The following is an 18,927-nucleotide window of genomic DNA, read 5'->3' as shown; positions in this document are numbered from 1 at the left end:
CTAAGGCAGATAAAAGATCTGAAGGGTGGATGATTCATTATTCTAAGAAGAAATTATTGGTACGTAGACAGGAAACATTTTTTAGGTCTCCATGGGCCTGTCCTCACCATTGGATTTTCTTGATTTCAATTTTTTTAGTTGAATGGATCATAAGATGCATCCATGTAGGGCTTAGGGTCACTCTTCTAAGCAGACATGAGGGAAAATTCCTAGTGGTGAAGAAAATTTTTTGCCTCTCAACTAGCAACTCTAGTCAAGCACATTTTAACAAAACATAAATTATATATATATGGCCAAGGATAAAAGCAAAATTTATTAAAGAAAGTAACTGTGACTTTTTATTAGATATTATTTCAATAGTTGAAATCTTGGGCTATTATTTTTAGATTGCCTAAAGAAAGAATGACTGTTTTTCAAAATGAATAGAGTATCATTTATAATATTAAAAGCAGTATTGCTAGATTTCTAGTAACTGCCCATAACACGCAGTGAAAGCTAACAAATCTAGTAATCACCGTTTTGCTGGTAGAAATCTTTTCGTTTTTCTTTTTCTCTTTTCACTTTGTATTTATGAACCCAAATGCAGAATTCAAAATCAAGTTCTTAATCAAGTGTTCCTAATTTATTTTGAAAAATTTTAAAAGAGATCAAGTTGTTAGCTTTTAACAACTAGCTGGTTGGATACTTAATTGGATAGCTTCATTGACAAGAATTGGCACGTCAGGAACATTTGGCTAATCAGTTTTCTAGCTATGCTCTGAATGGGCTGTTTATAGAATTGTTTTCATCCCAGCAACTCAAGGGCTCTGAAACCTTGCACCCTCATAGTAACCCAGGATAATAATCTGGAGCTTTATCTTTTTAATCCTCATTCCACCCCTGTGAGGTAGGTAGATGGGATATTGCCCCATTTTACAGATGAGGAAACTGAGGCACAGAGAGGTGAAGTGACTTGCCCAAGGTCACAAAGTGGTGAGTCCGTGGCCAAGTCGGCAGGTGTTTGTTTCTGTAGTGAGAAAAAGAAGCCCAGAACGTTAAATTCCTAGCCTTCAGTTTTTTTCCCACTCCTCTCTGGACTCACCAAATAAATTTGCATGGGTGGACTTTGTGTCTCCAGTTTCTCTTGGAAGGCATAATCGGGGGGCACTTTACCTCCCTTCCCAGATGAATGGATTGTTAACATCCTTCCCCTCTGTAGCATCTTTGGCTCCCAGGCATCCTCTTTTGTTTTGCTTTCACCTTTTACCGTTTTGGCCAGACTCTTTCATATAACAAACTACAAAATAGCACCATTGTACTAAAAAAAGAGAGTTTTACATACGGTTTGATATATCCTGTATTGTTGATATGCGAAATTTACATAGTGCTCTATATGGAAAAAAAATCAAAAGGAAGAAGTGATTAACTAGGTTGCACACTAACTCATCATTTGAAGGAACTGTTGAGAGTTTGAGACTTTCTATGCTTAACACATACACTTAAGAATGTTTGGCCTCAAAATTGCAACTATTTGCATTTTTTTTTTAAAGCAAGATGTGGAAAAAGAAAACTTTGTGTCTAAAATAAAGGCATCCAACTTATATTTGGTGCAGATGCCACAGATAGAATCTCGTGGGTTAAAAACTGGTGTGCTACTCAACTGCTTGCTGCCGCTATGGAGGAGGCCAAATCTGGAAAATATCACGGTGATGAAGAGGGGTGGGCAGAGATAGACAGACAAGGTCATCAGACACTGTAAAACAAAGAGCCTGTATTGTGTAGAAAGAAGTGCAAATAAAAAGAAAATTAATAAACCACTTAGACAAGACTGCTGAATGAATGGCTCTAGCAGCCAAGATTCAGAGACAAATTTAGGGCAACTGGATCTAGACGACACCCATGCATTTGTGGCTCTTGAGAGGCAGGGACGAAGATTATATATATATATATATATATATATATATATATATATATATATATATATATACACACACACACACACACACACACACATATAGATATAGATAGATTAGATATATTTTTTCTCTATAGAACATTATTGGTAAAGGATCAACAGCAATCTACCAACTCCAGGACCATTTTTGCAAGGTGCAAAGCTTTTAACAATCACTCCTAAAGACAATGTTTGAAATGTTTACTTATGTATTTCATTGGGGGAAATGCCCATCTTTTGAAATGTTATCAAACTTATTTTTTGGTAGGTCTTCTGGTGTTAACCGGTGACTCATGCAGAGCAAAGGATCCTGCCGGTGGCATGTCATTCTTCACTCCTCGGGAAGGTCTTCCTACATCCTGTAGTTCTTATTCCCTGCATTCCCTCTACTTGCGTTCTTCAAATGTACTTCCTAAAGACAAGGGAGAAAAAGTGCCATTAACTCGGTGAAGTTTATGGACCCTACTCATCTACTTCTGACATTGGGTCTCAATCTTTATTGCTTAGGTCTCACCAGTCAATTTAATAGAGAGCCTGGGCCAGGCTTCCCCGAGAAAGACGTATTTAAGTAAATAGGCTTTTAGTTTTTAGTTTAGCTAAACCTCACCCAAGTTATGTGCCGCTGGTGGCATGGGGATCACAGATTGCTTTATAACCTCACAAAAATGTGTTTCTGTTCATCGGCTGCTATCACAGATTCATTGATAGGAAGGAGATCAGTCTCCTGGCCTGAAGCATCTTTTCATCAGTGAGGGAAAAAAATCACATTTTGGAGTTATTCTCTGTTGTTTTATTGCATTTTGTTCTGTTTTAATTTCTGTCAAATGAGAATGTTTCTTTTTCATTTTTTTTTTTTTTTTTTCTGTGAAGGAAGACAGTTTCAGAAGTAGAAGGTTGGGGAAATTTGTAATTGACTTAGTCTGTAAAATCACAGATATAGTGAGCTTGGCTCAAATCCCAGCTCTTCCATTCTCTGGCTCTGTAAACTTCTTCAAGTGACAATCTCTTGTGTCTCAATTTCATCCATAATCTAGGATAATAGTAGGTTTTACCTTTTAGGATTAAGGATTAGAGAATTAGTACATAAAAACACTTATAATAGGTCTGGCACATGGTAAGCACTGTAAAAGTATCATCATCATCATTATCTTACTCTTATTATCATTATTTATAACCATTCCTGGACTAAAATTCCAGGGTTCTTCTTTGGTGCTACCATTCACTCGTCAACAAGCAATGCTTTGATCCAAGGGATGTTGAGTTTTGCTTAGAACAGAATCCCAATGATAGTAGGGACTTTTTTTATCTGTTCACTATTATAGCCCTATGTTTAGAACAGTTCCCAGGGTTTTGCAGGTGCTCAATACATAGCTGTAGAATGAATTAAATGAATGAATAAATGAGTTTAATGGACTCTGATCATGTGCAGAATCAAGTTATTATACTTTCCCACAGTTATTATTCTATCTTTAAATATATTTAAATAGCTAAGTTTATTTAGACAAATGAGATTTGAGGTGAAGTGAAGTCCCGGAGGAAGTGCATTTGCATAAACATAAGGTGCTTCTTCTGTTTGTTCACCTCTGGCCAGGGGTCCCTTATAGGAGAGGCCTCTTTTTTCTGAGAACATGTTTTCATCTAGACAAAAAACAAGAGTTCTTTCCATGGTGGCTGGAATCTCCTAATTCTTCCTTCTGGCTAAAGTAAGGACCACTCATTCATTCATTGTTAGGAGCTCAGGGATCATTGAAAGGAACCTTTAGGTTCATTCAGACCTGATACCTGGAGAGGATGAGAAGCTGGGACAGAATCATCCACTAATCCCTGAGCTAAGGCCCATAGGGATTTGGTCATTTTTCTTACACATGCTTTTCAGTTCTACCTGGAACAATGGAGTTAGCACCAAGTCCTTCATAAGAGCCAGAAAACATTTTGTAAGTTGATGGTCAATATCCCGTGGTGACAGAACAGAACAAGATGGCGTTATTGTGTAAAAACGTTTATTGAAATATCTAGGTTGGTGGCCACTGAAAAAAAAGTTTGTGAAAAGAGATTGAGCATTTGTTTAGGATAGTTTGAAATGCCATCTGTTAAAAATCCTGGCACTTTTCCCCAAATATCATATACCTTTTATCATGTCTACTTAACATGTATTTCTTGCTGAATAAAGCATCTACAGTTAAACTACCAGTACACTTGTATTCCCAGTCTTACATCTTATTTTTTTTCTTAATGGAGTTCTTGAGAAAAGTTGCAGAAAGACATATGGGGCCACCAAGTAGGATCACTGTTACCCCGAACTCTTCGATGCATTTCTGTTCAATTCCCAGTAGACCCTGCCGATTAACTATATGGCTATCAAAATTCCAAATAGCTATTACTAAGGATACTAAACCTCTCTCAAACTGCTGACCAAAATAACTAACAGGTCTGAAAATATGCTAATTTGAGTTTTACCTTTTTTTCTACCAACGTAGAAGAAAAAAATATTTTTAAGACGGTGGGAAATACCCGAACTAGGAAAATACTCAAGAATGAAATGATAACAAATGAAAAGAAAGCCACATGAGGTGTTCCCCTTTCGTCATTCTCTGAAGCCAAATTAAATGCCAGACTCGAAGAAGAAGAAATTCAGATATCTTCTATGCTTCACTCTTTAAATTCCCGAGGGCTGTAGCAAATAGAACTGAGGTTAGATTGGCCATTTAGATGTTGTCCTTTTCCCAACAGGGAGATTCTTTTCCCTTTGTCTCAAAGCTGAGGTGCAAAGGATCAAGCCGGGACCAAGGGATCCGGCCTAATGCTTCTGGGTCTGTGTGGGCATCGCAGCAGAGCCGTGGGCAGAGACTCGCTTGAGAAAAAGCCGACGCTGCTCCAAGGAGCGTGGTTCCCATGCACACACATGTTCAGCGGAGGCCATTCAAAACCAGCTGGGATGTCGTCTGGTTTGAATTTGGCTCACTTCCCAGGCTCTCACATGTGACTTCTTTGTTGCAGACAATGACAGGGACAAAACAAAAGCACTTGGGGATTTGGTCTCAGTTGCATCTGTTGCTTTGTTCATTGTCTTAATTTGATTACGCTGGCCGCCTTTGACAATGGGCAGCAAGTGGAGGCCTGTCTGAAGCAGCCATCGGAACCGGCCCCCACCTTCCGCGCACGTCTTCCAGGGTTACGAAACTGTCCCACATTCAGCCAAGCAAAAACTTTTCACTGCAGCGGCTCGTCCAAGACAAACAAACCAGCTGAAGCTGTTTCTAGTATGCAACTAGACAGATTTTTGAAAGGAAAACAGTAGTGAGTAAATACTGTTTCCTATTGACACCAGGGAAGGTAAGATTATTTTAAAAAACAGTGTTGGTTCTCTAGCTCACCAGGGTTGGTTGAGGAAATTTATTTCTCTGAAGAAAGGGTTGCACCACTCATTGGGGAGTAAGTCTGAGAAGGGCTTAATCTGCAGTATACATGACCACACATTATATACCATACTCAGATATTTACGAAGCTGGAAAACGCCTTGGAGGGGTTATTCACATTCTCCCATTGTCTCTTGGCTCTAATCCTAGCTCCTAGCATTTATAAGGAAAGCTATCCACAAACTTTTGGATTAAGGAAGTCACTGAGCGCTAGTAACAATGGCAGTAATAATAATCTTGATTAATATTTGTAGACACTTTACAGTTTATACAGTAATCTCACAGGATCCTCCCAATAACCTCCTGAGATGCTGTCGCAGGCATTGGCCTCATGTATAATTTGAGACTCTCTAAGATTTAGCGAATTGCTTGAGGTCACCTAGGAACAAATTGATAGACCTAGAACTAATAATAAAGCAGTTTATTATTTTAACAAAAGAATAGCAATTCCATCACTTGAACCCATATAATGCACCAGACACTGTATTCTGTATACTAATTGAATATATTTTCTTCTTTATTTCTGTTTGGTTTTTTGGAGGTGAGTGCTGATGTCTTGCCCACTTTACCTTTAGGGAATATGAAGATTCTAAAAGCCAAACAACTGGCCTAATTTCTTTGTAATGAAGATGTAACTGTGGTTAGGATTTGTACCGGTTCCTTCTGATTCTGGAGCTCACCGGTTAGCAGCCCTGCCATACACCCCCCACCCTACCATCCAAGAGGTAAAACAATATCTGGTGCCTCAAGGCCCAAATCTCTCTCAAATAACTCCAGTTGATAATGTTATGAGCTGCCCGTGATCCCAGATGGTGTCAGATGCTGGTGTAGGGGGTGGGTGCCCTTCCAACTGCAAGTAGGAGCTCAGCCCCATTTGGATGGTTATTGACAGAGGATAGTAGCACAGAATTCAGCGAGCAAAAGCTAACCCCGTGGGTATTATAAACACTTCTTTTCTCCCTGCCTATTTTTATGAGATTTTTGTCTGAGAGACAGAATCTAAAAGAAGGATGATAATAGACTTTTTGAAATTGCAGGGAGGAAGCAGTGCTATTTTCAATAGCCTATGTTTCCACCTCTGCCCACTCTGAACAAGTTGAGTATTGTATGACATAAAGTCTAAGTAAAGCCTGGCACCCTATAAAAAATGCTGAGGAAAGACTGCTCAGCATGGAACATTCATCTGTTATACAGCATAAGGGCCTAACTCAGCACTGACCTTCTCTGAAGAAGGGAAATTGGGGGCAGGGGGGGCAGAATGGATGATTGAAAAGATGGCTGTGCTGTAGCTATTTTGCTGGCTTGGCCTGGAGATGTGTGCAATTGTGGAGGACAGTTTAGATGCCTCAGTATCCACTTTGGTATCTCTTTACTTCAGGGAATCACAAGTTCGCATTCAGGAGAGTTAGGTCAGCCTTTCCCCTCTGGAAGCCAAAAAGAATGAGTGTCATGTGATTTACTCAGCACTTTGGAATGTGACTTTTAAAACCAGAGGTCAAGGTGCACATTTTGAGAGACTCAAGCTCCTGATGGAGTGGCTGCCTCTTTAAGAAAAAATGAGAGGTATGTAGACTGGACACAGTGTGGGAGAGCCCAGCCTCTTGCTTTTTTCCTGGAAACTATCGCATCCTATCTTCTTTGTGGTTAATGTGGAAATGGTCATTTTTCCTAATATGACCCTCTCCGCTGGCCATAGTGAATTGGCCCACAGGGCAGCCCTTCCCCCGCCCCCCAAGCGCAAGACTGAGTGTGCTAGGGATATCAAGGTAGACCCATTCCTGGGAAAGACAAGAGTCCTTTTCTTTCCTGGCCAGCTTTGGGTCAAGGAGTTTCCTTAGACTGTACTGCACTAGAGGATTCTTCCACGCAATACTCTCTCTCTCCTTCACTTGGGGTCAGACTTGCATTACCTTCTGACAGCTCACTTAGGCTTCCCTGATTCTCTCCTATGTCCTTACACACAGACATTTCCCCTAATAAAACCCTCGCTCATTTAACCCAGTATCATCTCTGGAGGACCTATGCTTATACAAGTGGCTTGAATCCCAGCTCCCCACACAGGAATTGTGTGACCTTTGACAATCAATCTCTGTTCTCTCCTTCTCAGTTTCCTCTTCTGTGCAATGAAAGTGTGGAGCAAGAGTACCCACCTCATGATGTTGTTATGATGGCAGGTGACCTCCCTTACACATTACCTGGCGTAGAGAGACATCTACGGTTGTATGCAAGAGAGCCTCCAATTCGCAGGGCCCTTGGTTTAGATCCATCTGTGAACTTAGCAATGCCAGTCTGCTCTGGCTTCTGTGCACTTGACAGTCTACTCTGGTCCAGCCAATATAGCTCAGTGGTTGAGCATTGGCCCATGCAACCAGAGGTCACTGGTTCGATTCCCGGTCAGGACACATGCTCAGGTTGTGGGCCAGATCCCCAGTGGGGAGCATACAAGAGGCGGCCAATCAATGTTCTCTTTCATTGATGTTTCTCTCTCTGTCTTCCTCTCACTTCCTCTCTCTCTAAAATCAATAAAGGAAAAAAAAAGTCCACTCCGTGTCTACCTTTGTGAGGGCATTGATGTGCTGCAGAGTGAATTATGTACATGTTTATTTCCCCACTAAAAAGTAAGCTCCTTGAGGGCAGCAGCATGGGTCCTTCACCTCTGTGTCTACCCCTGATGCAAGGCACTTTGAGCAAAATAACAAACCAGGAAACGCTTGTTAAATTGATTTAACAGTTGGTGGAATAGACTTCATTCAAGTCAACAGCAAGGCTACCTACTTCCCGCTATACTCTGTACAAGGACAAAGAGCACAGAGCCTGTCTCAGAACTTATAACTGGTAGGTTGTGCTAAGGTAAATACCAACAAAGGGATGCAGAAAAGAGAGCAAGCATGTTTAACACCCTGGAGTCCATCTTGAGTTTGGATTCTGATCTGGCCACTTGTTAGAGCCAGACCTTGGCAAGACATTTAACCTTACTCAGTTTTCTAATCTGTACAATGGGGATAATTATAGTATTTACCCTACAGAATTAATGGTGAAGATGAAAAAGCACAGGGCATATGCCTAATAAATACCAGCTATTGTTATTGATATTGCCTTTTTGGGGGGATATTTACTGCTGTCAAAGCACATCCCTTGCTAAGGGTGCTGCCCTTTCTCTGGTTAGAGAATGAGTAGCTACCCACTGGTTGCCCAGAACCCCCCTGTGTGCTCCTTTTTTCTAGGGATTGGTACATCCCTAGGAATTCCCCAAAATTAGGGAACTCATGTTTATTTATTTATTTATTCATCTTTATTGATTTTAGAGAGAGAGGAAGGGAGAGGAAGAGAAATAGAAACATCAATGAGAGAAAACATCAATTGGCCGCCTCCTGTATGCCCCTCACTGGGGACTGGGCCCACAACCTGAGCGCGTGCCCTGATTGGGAACTGAACCAGCAACCTCTTGGTGCAGGGGTTGATGCTCAGCCACTGAGCCACAGTGGTCAGGCAGCAAACTCGTATTTGTTCCATCATTATTCCACCATTATCTCAACCTAGCAACTTGCTTACTCTTCAAATGATGCCACCTAACTCTATTTCAAATATGTCTGCCTAGGATGTAAGAAATCACTAACAAAATGGTTGAAAAGCCTGGGAAAAAAGAAGAGGAAAGAACAGCCGAGGGGCGTTTTCCCTCACTGGCAAGAGGTATTTCTGTTGCCTTTCACAGTCTTGAAGGATGTTGTAAAATACTTCAGGGTTCAGGGCTGCTCAGACTGTTGATTTTATGGGCAGCTTGTTTAGTTAGCTGTTTGTGTTTGTGTTACATTTTTAAATTAAAAAAAAAAAAAAAGGCTGAAGCATGCTGTCTTTCCCAGAGGGAGCTGATTTGGGAATTGCTGGCAGGTTCAAATGTTGTGGAATTTGAAACACCAGGTTCTAGCAATGTCACTAATAATGTGCTAAAAATTCAGCACATTTTTACCTAAAAACTGAATTTGATTATTTTTTTCTATTAAGCCTCCAAAAGGCCATTATTTCATCTGATGTACAACGTATGCTAGAATATTGAAGCTGGTGTGTGCAGTCCTTTGCATGACATCGTGCCGGGGAGATGTGGAGCAAGAGTTGTTTTACCTTTTGGTACCATTTCAGTGCAATGATGGTGAGCTCACAGGATTGGCAGGAAAGGGTGTTGCCCTCTTCTCCTCGTTCTTGGTGTGGGGGATAAATCTGGGCAGAACGTTCAAATACTGTTTTTTACATACAGACCGGTCGGGGGGGTGGGGAGGGTGGTTGTGGGGCTGGGTGAAAAAGGTGAAGGGCTTAAGCAAAAAACAAACAAACAAATAAAACTCATAGACACAGACAACAGCATGGTGCTCACCAGAGGGAAGGGCAGCGAGGGGAGGTAGAAGAGGGTAAAGGAGGGATAAGTGGTGATGGAAGGAGACTTGACTTGGGGTGATCAACACACACACAATGTACAGATGATGTGTTGTAGAACTGCACACCTGAAACATATATATGTTATCAACCAATGTCACCCTGATACATTCAATAAAACAAACAGAAGCACTGTGTTCTCAAGTTTCCCCCTCACTGAACTGAGAGAAATTTTGGACATTTGGAAGGCTCTCCTGAACTTTGAGGATGAAGAAAATAACACTATGACGCTGAAGTGATTTGCATCTGTTTGAGGTTGATGGGAGCCTTCAGCACGTAAAAGCAAACACGCCTGGTGCCAGCCAGTGCTTTTCCAAGACAGAAAATGGGGCAAGAACCATTCATGCGTGTGTACAGTTTTTTAAAAATCAGAACGGTTGCCTTGGGCCAACAACACTTCAAAAGCGCTACCTTCAGCCTTGCGTTCTTTCGAAGAAGAAACAAACATTGTTATGTACCCAAGAGACAAGCCAGGGCATCCAATAGTGGCCTCAGTCGACCAATACTGACAAAACACTAATAGTAATGCTATGTATTTATGGATCCATGTATACTATTTATGTCTTCTAGTCCTACAGTGCTTCATGAACGATTCAAGCATGCCCCACTCACACCGTGACATAAATATGGCATGTTCCCAAATCTACAGTTGCCAGCTGGTTGGGAATCCTTACCCATTCCTCAACCTGCCATGGGCTTGTTCATTGTAATTGTTATCTGCAGCTATACTATGGCACATGGTATTTTCATAGGTAACAGGGCTGGTTGGTCTTTGGTTATTTGACCTCTTGGAATTGGCCAGACAGAAACCTCCATGTGAATATATATATCTCATACACTTAAAGAATTTTAATTTTATTGTTGACAGAATTACAAATGTCTCCCATTTTCTTCCTTTTTGCCCCCCTCCACCCACCCCCCACCCGACCCCAGGCCTTGCCCATGCTATATATTTTACACAGAATTTTGTAAAAACTTTTGGCATATGAATCCCAGCCTGGAAGCCTGGGTCACTTGGCCAGTTTGGGTTCGATGTAAACTCTCTTAGTCTCTCATTGGGCATTTTGGGACTATTTTACCCCAGAGAGAAGATCACGCTTAGCCTTTCATGGATTTTGCTCCTAACATCCCATCTTCCTATGGAAATTCTGACGCTGCCAACTAGAGGAGCCAAGGAGGACAGTATAAACCATTACCACCTTTTCTCCAGAGTGGCAGTGGCCTGTGCTACTCAAATAGATGTAAATTCCTTTACCCGATCCAGTGGGAAGAAAAGTGGATGCTAGCCTGAAGAAGGGGAGTCAGAGGTCAATGGTTACAGAAGGGGAAAGGGGTAGAAAAGGCATTTGATAGTTTTTGCCAGTAATCGCATTCTCTAGCAGAAGCAGAGACAGTGGATGGTGGAAAGAAGACTGTCTGGATCCACCGACCTTCAGTTGTGCTGGGTCAAGAATTAGACCTGAAAGTTTCTAAGGTGCAAATTGGTTCTCTGTGAGAATAACTGGCTTCCGATCTGTAGGGTCACTGCAGATTGGATTGGAAGTGGCTGAAATTCCTAGATCCTTAGAAGATACCATGAAAAGCAAGGCATATATATGCTTTCTGCCCCTTCAAGAGTGTTCCCTTTATTTCATGAGTAATATTTGATGTAGGACTAGAACCTTTGAGAAGACAAAGGAATGTCGCATTTCCTGAATGATGATTAGATTTCACAGAGTAATTTACCTTCACTGAAAGAAAAGCCAGGAAGCTGTTTTTTACCTATAACTTTGGAATGTGATCCACCTCAAGTCCCTAGTGGATGCAACAAACAAAAATACACACACACACACAGAAAACGTGAAGAAGAGAAAATACGCACCCCCTTCCCCCCCACACGCTATTTGCTGTAAACTATAGATTGTATATTACCACCAGGGGCATTTAAAGGTAAAATTAGTTAAGTGCACCTTTCGCATTCTTATTTTTATCAAACCTCCACTTTCTCAAGAGTTAGCTTCCTGACTAATGGGTCTTAAAACTATAACCAAATTAGTTACTGCAATGCAGACAGGATTTTCCAAAATGTTTTCTAGCTCTTGTTGCTTCTCCGGCAATCACCGTCAGAGCTGTAGGTCTCTAGGATAGTGAGCGCTCTCCTAGCTGTTCTCTAGACGGACCAGACGAGGACTCACAGACCCATCGTCCCACGTCTGTCATTGTTTCCCTGTTTCCAACGTCTGTTTTTCTCTCACTGAGTTTAAACCGAACTCTTTATTCCTCAGTCATCTCTTTTGGTTGCTGGATAAAAATGAGGTAGCACTAAAAGCATTAAAAGGATGCCACTAAAAATGAACCCCAAATATGTGGACAGCAGGGCAAGCGGCTCAGATTTCAGTTGGGTCCTTGAGAATGGAGAAGCTGACTTTGACCTTGCAGGTCTGAAAGTTCAGTGGCCACTGAAGAATCTTTGCTAAACTCACCTGCTCCTTCTTTAAAAAATGGACTTATCTTGCTCAGGTCACTACGTATTGTCACTGATTTTCAAAGCCTTCCGTACCTGGCGAGCATACAAGTTGAGGAATTCTATAGCAGACATTGCAAACCTCACAAAGAGCATTTTGCTTCATCTGGGAACATACTCTACCAAAGCCTTCCACTTGAACTTCAGACTGTCGAGTTTGCTCTTGGATTAAAAGCCAGCTTCCATAGACACAGACAACGGGATGGTGATGATGAGAGAGAAAGGGGGGTGAGGGAGGTAGAAGAGGGTCAAGGGGAGATAAACGATGATGGGAAGATACTTGACTTGGGGTGGTGAACACACAATACAATATACAGATGATATATTATAGAATTGTACACTTGAAACCTATATCATTTTTATTAACCAATGTCACCCCAATAAATTCAATAAAAATTTTTTTAAAAGTTAGCTCTGTTATCTAGTAAATATTGCAAAAAAGCCCTATTCCCTTCATATAGGCAAGTAAGAATAATAAACCTCATCTACCCCCCAAGGATGCTAATGAACTTGAGAAATTGCCAAATGTATTACTTAGGAAATCTTTGTTTCTTGTTGGTGGGTGGTGGGAGGGAGGTGGGAGGGGACGGAGGGGAGAGAAGGGGAAAGGCCCTCCGGAGCTCATTTCGTTGCTGCCTTCTCCACCCGTACATCCTAACAGCACTCACATTCGGAGCTGTATGAGGTTTTGTTTGTTTTCAAGAGATGTTTGAAAGAAGATCAAATGCCTGTGAAAGGCACTGGATCGGCAGCCCTAGGAACTGAAATGTCCCGGAAGCGCTGTGAGCCCGGAAATATCCCACATTTCTATTTGTTTTGGCAACTTAACTTAAAACTAGTAAGAGCTGGAGTTCATGCTACAATTACACTTTCTTAAGGCACCATGAAATGAAAACACATATTACATTTGATTTTAACTGGTTGAGAAAAAATGGTGGTTTTCTGAAAATGCATTCTATGACCTAAAAATAAAAGTTAAGGTTCCTCACAGGGGCCGGCTGAGATTCCTTTTGAAATTCTAATTATTTGTGGAACTGAGGTTCTGCAGTTGGAAGGGGTCTCAGGTCACTGAGTTCTCTTTTCCCATCGTGTGCTCCAAGCCATGTCACTGAGAAATGTTGGCAGCGTGGACATGAAGTTTTGGGTGATATGAGACCTGCTTCCGCTTGATGAGACCTATTCCTCTTTCAGATGGCTCTAATTTTTAGAACTAAAATACTAACAAAAACTTCAGTAGTGCTTACTATGTACCACACACCAATTTATTCACTATAATATGTATTTGTACACACACACTCTCTTTCTCTCAACTGTAAGTAGATTCGATTAGATACATTCAATTAAGTAGATTACTATTAAGAGATAAGGACACAAGTAAGTTACATCCTTTGCCCAAGGCCAACCCCCGGTAAGCGAGTTAGGATGTGAACCTAGGCAGTCTGAGTCTAGATTCTGTACTCTCAGCCCACTAGGTTCCACTGCCCCTCCAATCTTTATACTTCTCCCTCGTGCCCTATACAGAGGTTTGCACATTGTAGGTGCTCAATAAAATGATTTTCAACAATTTTGTTTCAGGATGCTGATTCTTTACATATTCCCTTAAGTTTTACACACAATCATCAATTTGCCTTAAGAGAACCAGTTGAAAGAGTAGAATTTTAAATGATGACTAGTACTCTGCCTACTTCAAGGAAGTATTGTGGGGACTAATAGGTACATAACATTCACAATAAAGTACGTTTGATTTTAAAGGGGGCAGATGCTGCCTTTAGCAGTAGGTCCTTGAATGATTTCAATGAGGCTAGAGAAGGAAATTCTAAACATGCAGGACTATGTAAGCACAACTCCTTTGCTGTCTCTTTTTTTACACTGTTCTAGCCTCACTATCCTATACGAGGATGAGAGGAATCATGTCATCTCAGCAGTGCTATATGTATTTTTATATCTGTCTTTCTACCACTATTCATCTGCCTATATCACTCATTCATTCATCCATCCATCCATCCATCCAGCCAGCCAGCCAGCCAGCCAGCCATCCATCCAGCATTATATGCCATGTATTCCTAGGTGCTTAGCACTGATACTGGCAAAGGGAAGATGGAAAGACAATGATAGTTTCTTCCTGTTCACTTGGTTCATATTATTCAGAAATTGCATGTAGCCATTCAAGATAATTGCTTTAGAGTTGATAAAAACCCATTCTAAAAAGAAGTGGGTTCTAATCCATAATCTGGGAGTTAGACATTCTTTAACTAAAAAGTTCTATTGCCTTTTTTTTTTTTTTTCAATGTTGTTGTCTTACTTCTTCTTGAATGCAGTTCATCAGTGGGTATGATTATAATTTATCCAAAGCCTTGATTTGTAACTGACATTTATGTAGTCATCAATGAAAGAAGGAAGAGATACTTCTCTAAGGAACTTTTTCATAGGACATGAGCTGTTCATTCTTCTGCTTGACTGTTGTCCCTTGAAGAGCCATCTGTGTTTGCTGGCTACTCTCAGGTGGTAGTCACAGTAAGTATTGACCTGTGCCTGAGGCTGGCCTAGAGCATGATGTTTAGTAGGAGAACTCAGCATGTCCTGAGTGAGATGGCTTGCCGGATGGACTCAGGCCCCAGGCTGGCTTCCATCTGCTCTCATAATCCAGGATCCACTTTGCAACCACAGCAGCTGTGACTTGGCTCCTATCTGTGGCTTCGACATGCTTCCTATTGGAACTTTTTCTCCTAGATTGAGCCTTGAGCATGTCCATATGTTATATAGCCTGGGTTCTCAGTGAACCATGGAGGAAGGATGACCCTGAAGTAGAAAGCATGGCATGGACATGAAGGCCCAGACAGAAAAAAAGGTTTTTTGATGCCGTGACATCATCAAAGTCGGGTGAAATGCTTTGCTTCTCAGGTTAGTCATCTTCTTACCCAAAGGGTGATCATTTGCTTGGCTGGCACTTACCCTCTCTCAGCTCTTATAACTAATAATTTGGATGATGTTGAAACTTTTTACTTTATTATGTGAAGACCCTCAATCCTACTGTTTAAGTCAAGGAAAGGGAAGGAGAAGATTTCTAAGGCCTACGTTCTGTGAGTTTACTTAGCTCTTCTTTCCCCTCAGGGAAATCCAGCACCCCTGCTACCATTTACTCCCTTACTTCTGGTAGAGACAATATAGAATCAGTGGGAGACGTCATGTGGCCCCTTCTGCCTCCTCTTTTTCTTTTGGAATTTTCATTAGTCTGCCTTGATTATGTGCTACTTTCTGCTGGCTAGGAGGGCAGCTTAGGACCCAGGGATCTCAGTATCCTTATCTTTAAAATGAAGCGATCGAACCAAGTGATTTGAGACCTTTTGCAGCTCATAACATGGTCCTAGTATTTCCACGGAGCAGAAACTCCTAGGATTTCACATCTAACAATCCAGGGGTATGTGTGTGTGTGTGTGTGTGTGTGTGTGTGTGTGTGTACACACACACATGCATGTGCACATTTGGGAGAGAAAGAAAGAAACAGAGCAAGAAAGAGTTTTCTAGAAGGTAGAATCAGAAGGCCGTAGGCACACATCAGAAGTCTACTATTGTGGGCTGGATTGTGCCACCTACATGTTGAAGTCCCAACATTCGAGTACCTCAAACTGTGACTGCATCTGGGGTCATCATGCAGGTAATTAAATTAAAATGAGGTAATTATGCTGGGTCCTGATCCAATACGACCAGTGTTCTTAGAAGAGGAGGAAATCTGGGAATGAAGCTGTGCGTAGAGAGAAGATGATGTGGAGACACATGGAGAAGAAGGCCAATTATAAGCCACAGAAAAAGACTTGGCACAGGTCCTTCCCTAATATTTTTCAGAAGGAACCAACCCTGCCAACACCTTGACCTTGGACTTTCAGCCCCCAGAAGTATGTGAAAATAAATTTCTGTTGTTTAAGCCACCCCATCTGTGGCATTTTGTTATGGCAATCCTCCACACTAATACATCTCTTATTTCTAATTCCAAAGTGGAGAGGAAAGAAAAGGTTCAGTGACGTCCTCTCATAGGTCACCTCACAGGCCTCGGGACCTTTAGGCAAGTCCTGGTGCCCTTTGGCCCAAACCTGGACTTGACTAAGAAATGCAGCCTCCAAGGACTTTGCAGGAAAGGAGATCCGGGGACTCCTAGGACACACTTCAGTCTTGCGGAGAATTTGGGACTGGTATTTAACTCGAGACATATAGTGACATGAGCAATTCTTCTATAATCGATTCACACAAAATTTTAAAATGCATATAAAAGCCTTGATTTTTTAAAATCTTAATTCTTTTATTTAGTTGGGGTTTGTTTTTATTTGTTTGCAAGGGAGGAAGCTGTGGCTTATTTGCCTCTTTTATGGTTTTTGCTCTTTTTTCTCATTCTCAAGGTCTGTCTTTGGACTTTCTTGGGGATTATATGCTCCAGTTCCGTTTCCTCCGCGTGTAATAGCCACATCCTACAGCGGTTCCTTCTCTTCCTTCCGTCCCGGGCGTTATCTAGCTCCACTAGGCTACCGTCCGTCGCGTCCTCTACAGCATTGCCCACTGTTCATTAGCGCTGTCTGCTTCTCTCTCCTCGTCCTCGCCTCTCTCTGCTTCTCTCCTCCATCCTCCTCTTTGCTTCTGCGTTCAGTGTCTAGCTCCAGTCTCCCTCCTCTGCTCTTTCTTCTTTCCTTTCATCTGCTGACTTGCTTCCGTCCCCTCCTTCTGTTCCCCTCCTGGGCGTGTCTTTGGCCCACCTTTCCTTCTCCTCTGAGACTTCGTTTTCTTGTTGGTAGATGGGGGCTGATACTGTAAACATCACAAAAATAATTGCATTGAGAACAGGCGGCTCTGCGGTGTCCCGAGGACAGAGCCTTTGCGTTAGCCCAGCATGCCCGGGCTCCACTGGATGCGGAGGCAGCACTGTGCTGGCCAGGCGTCGCCCTCAGCCACACGACCCAGCACTCCAGAACTTTGGGACTCATCTCTGACCCCCACCCTCTCCCCAGCTAGAAATGGAGAGGCACTGGTCACCTGGGGAGAAAAAGAGTTAACCTGCCTTCACCATCCCCAGCACAACTTTCCTGTCTCATTCACCTGAAGGTGACCTCCGTTGCTTGCCCCCTGACCATTGGCTGCTGTGTTCTCCGGACACCAGGTTGTGCCCGGTCCCTTTCCACCTCTCAAGGTGGCTCCCTGGGGTCACATCTCTGTTCAGACCCCCTGGTCCTCCTCCCCGCTCAGCTGCCATTTAAGACCAGGAGACAGCAAATGTGTCACTGTAAACATCTTGGTCTCTCATCTTGGGAGAGATGCTAGTTTTGGCTCCTAAGATTAAAACCACAGGTGGTGGTTTTTTGGTTTTGTTTGATTTTTTTTTTCTTTAGTCAACAGAGTCCCCAAGGAGACACTTTCCTTAGTCAACCTTCCTCACTTTGTTTTTCCTCCTTCACCTTCTCTTTAGTTCTCATTTTTTCTACCTCATGAGTAAAATTTTAGTTAATTATATTCATTTGGTCACTCATTCATTCACTCATTCAACAGGAATGGATCAGGTGACGGACATGCTTCAGATGGTGTACGTACTTTTGATGGCAGAGACAGTACCTCTAAGGTTTGTTTAAAATCTAGCTTTGACAAAAAGACACCTGCAAATTTCAATCATTACGAATTTCTAGGTATTCTTTGAGCCAAACGGAAATTTCTATTTTTAATGTTTTTTTCTTTAATTATGTTTGCCACTGAATGTGAATTTCAAATAGTTCCCATTTTAGACTATTTTCTTTTCGCACCTTTGCAGAACACCGGGACTTGGAAGTTTCCAGGCTTTGTTCTTAATTACAATTGTGACAGACGTTAAAACTTGTCCAGCAGTTGCTTGTGCAGACACATGGAAAGCATACTATGTGCATTGACTTGATTCCTACAGGGACCCGATGAGGTAGCTCTTACCATGATCCCAATTTCGTGGAGGAAAGGCAGGCTCGCATAGGCTACAGCCTTTCGCTAGGGCGATCAGCTGGTGATGGTGAAGCAAGGACTTCACTTTTGTCTGATCCCAAAGCCCATGTTTAGTTACTGTTCTCCACCACCATCTGGCCAGCAGATTGTCTAGCGCAGGGCGCGAGAGAACCTGCCACGCAGAGCGGCCAAAGGCATGGCAGCTAGGGCGAGGGTGGATCTATCTGGACCCGGAAGCCAGGAGGCGATGGGGACACGATTACTCTTTGGCCCACCCACCCAGAGAAGACACAGACCCCCTGGGGTGGCCGGATCCGCCCCGCCGCTTACCTTCTGAGCCTTGGGCATGTCGGTGTGGCGCTGGGCACGGACGGAGCGGGCCGACTTGGCGGGCTTCAGGGGCGCGCAGTACATCTCCAGCCTCCTCAGGTCGCAGCTGCGGAAGCAGCACTCGTCCACGATGCCTGTCTGGGGCGCCCTCCGACTGCTGGAACCGTACCCCGTGGGCTTGTCTGTGCAAAGGGAATGCAGGGCGGCCTGGCTTTAGAGTGGACGATTCCATCTTCACAGCGCCCCAGCCGCGGAGGACCCTCCCCTCCCCACACCGGGCCCGCCCGCACATTCCTATGGCAACCTCTCTGAAACTTCAACAACTTTTGTCCCCATAAATCCTTCTGGATTCCGGTATGTCTCTGGAATCT

The 18,927-nt window shown here is 42.6% G+C and overlaps 1 protein-coding gene across 5 annotated transcripts in view; it reads right to left on the bottom strand.

Moving 5' to 3' along the window:
- Nucleotides 1-1,986: 1,986 nt before the first annotated feature.
- The window catches only part of IGF1 (insulin like growth factor 1), a 68,709-nt gene continuing 51,768 nt past the window's right edge, over nucleotides 1,987-18,927 (bottom strand). For 2 of the 5 annotated variants that reach the window (XM_036251975.1, XM_036251976.1), the window contains exons 3-4: nucleotides 18,557-18,738; nucleotides 1,987-2,345 (exon numbers count right to left, since the gene is read on the bottom strand). In XM_036251975.1, the coding sequence (XP_036107868.1) occupies nucleotides 2,286-2,345; nucleotides 18,557-18,738 (242 nt within the window). In that variant the 3' untranslated portion in view covers nucleotides 1,987-2,285. Of the gene's footprint in view, nucleotides 2,346-16,778; nucleotides 17,075-18,556; nucleotides 18,739-18,927 lie in introns of those variants that run through there. The other 3 variants (XM_036251977.1, XM_036251973.1, XM_036251974.1) reach the window with 3 other exon arrangements.

This window comes from Molossus molossus, unplaced genomic scaffold, assembly GCF_014108415.1.
Source record: "Molossus molossus isolate mMolMol1 unplaced genomic scaffold, mMolMol1.p scaffold_m16_p_10, whole genome shotgun sequence".
NCBI lineage: Eukaryota > Metazoa > Chordata > Mammalia > Chiroptera > Molossidae > Molossus > Molossus molossus.
This window is presented reverse-complemented; position numbering and strand designations above follow the sequence as displayed.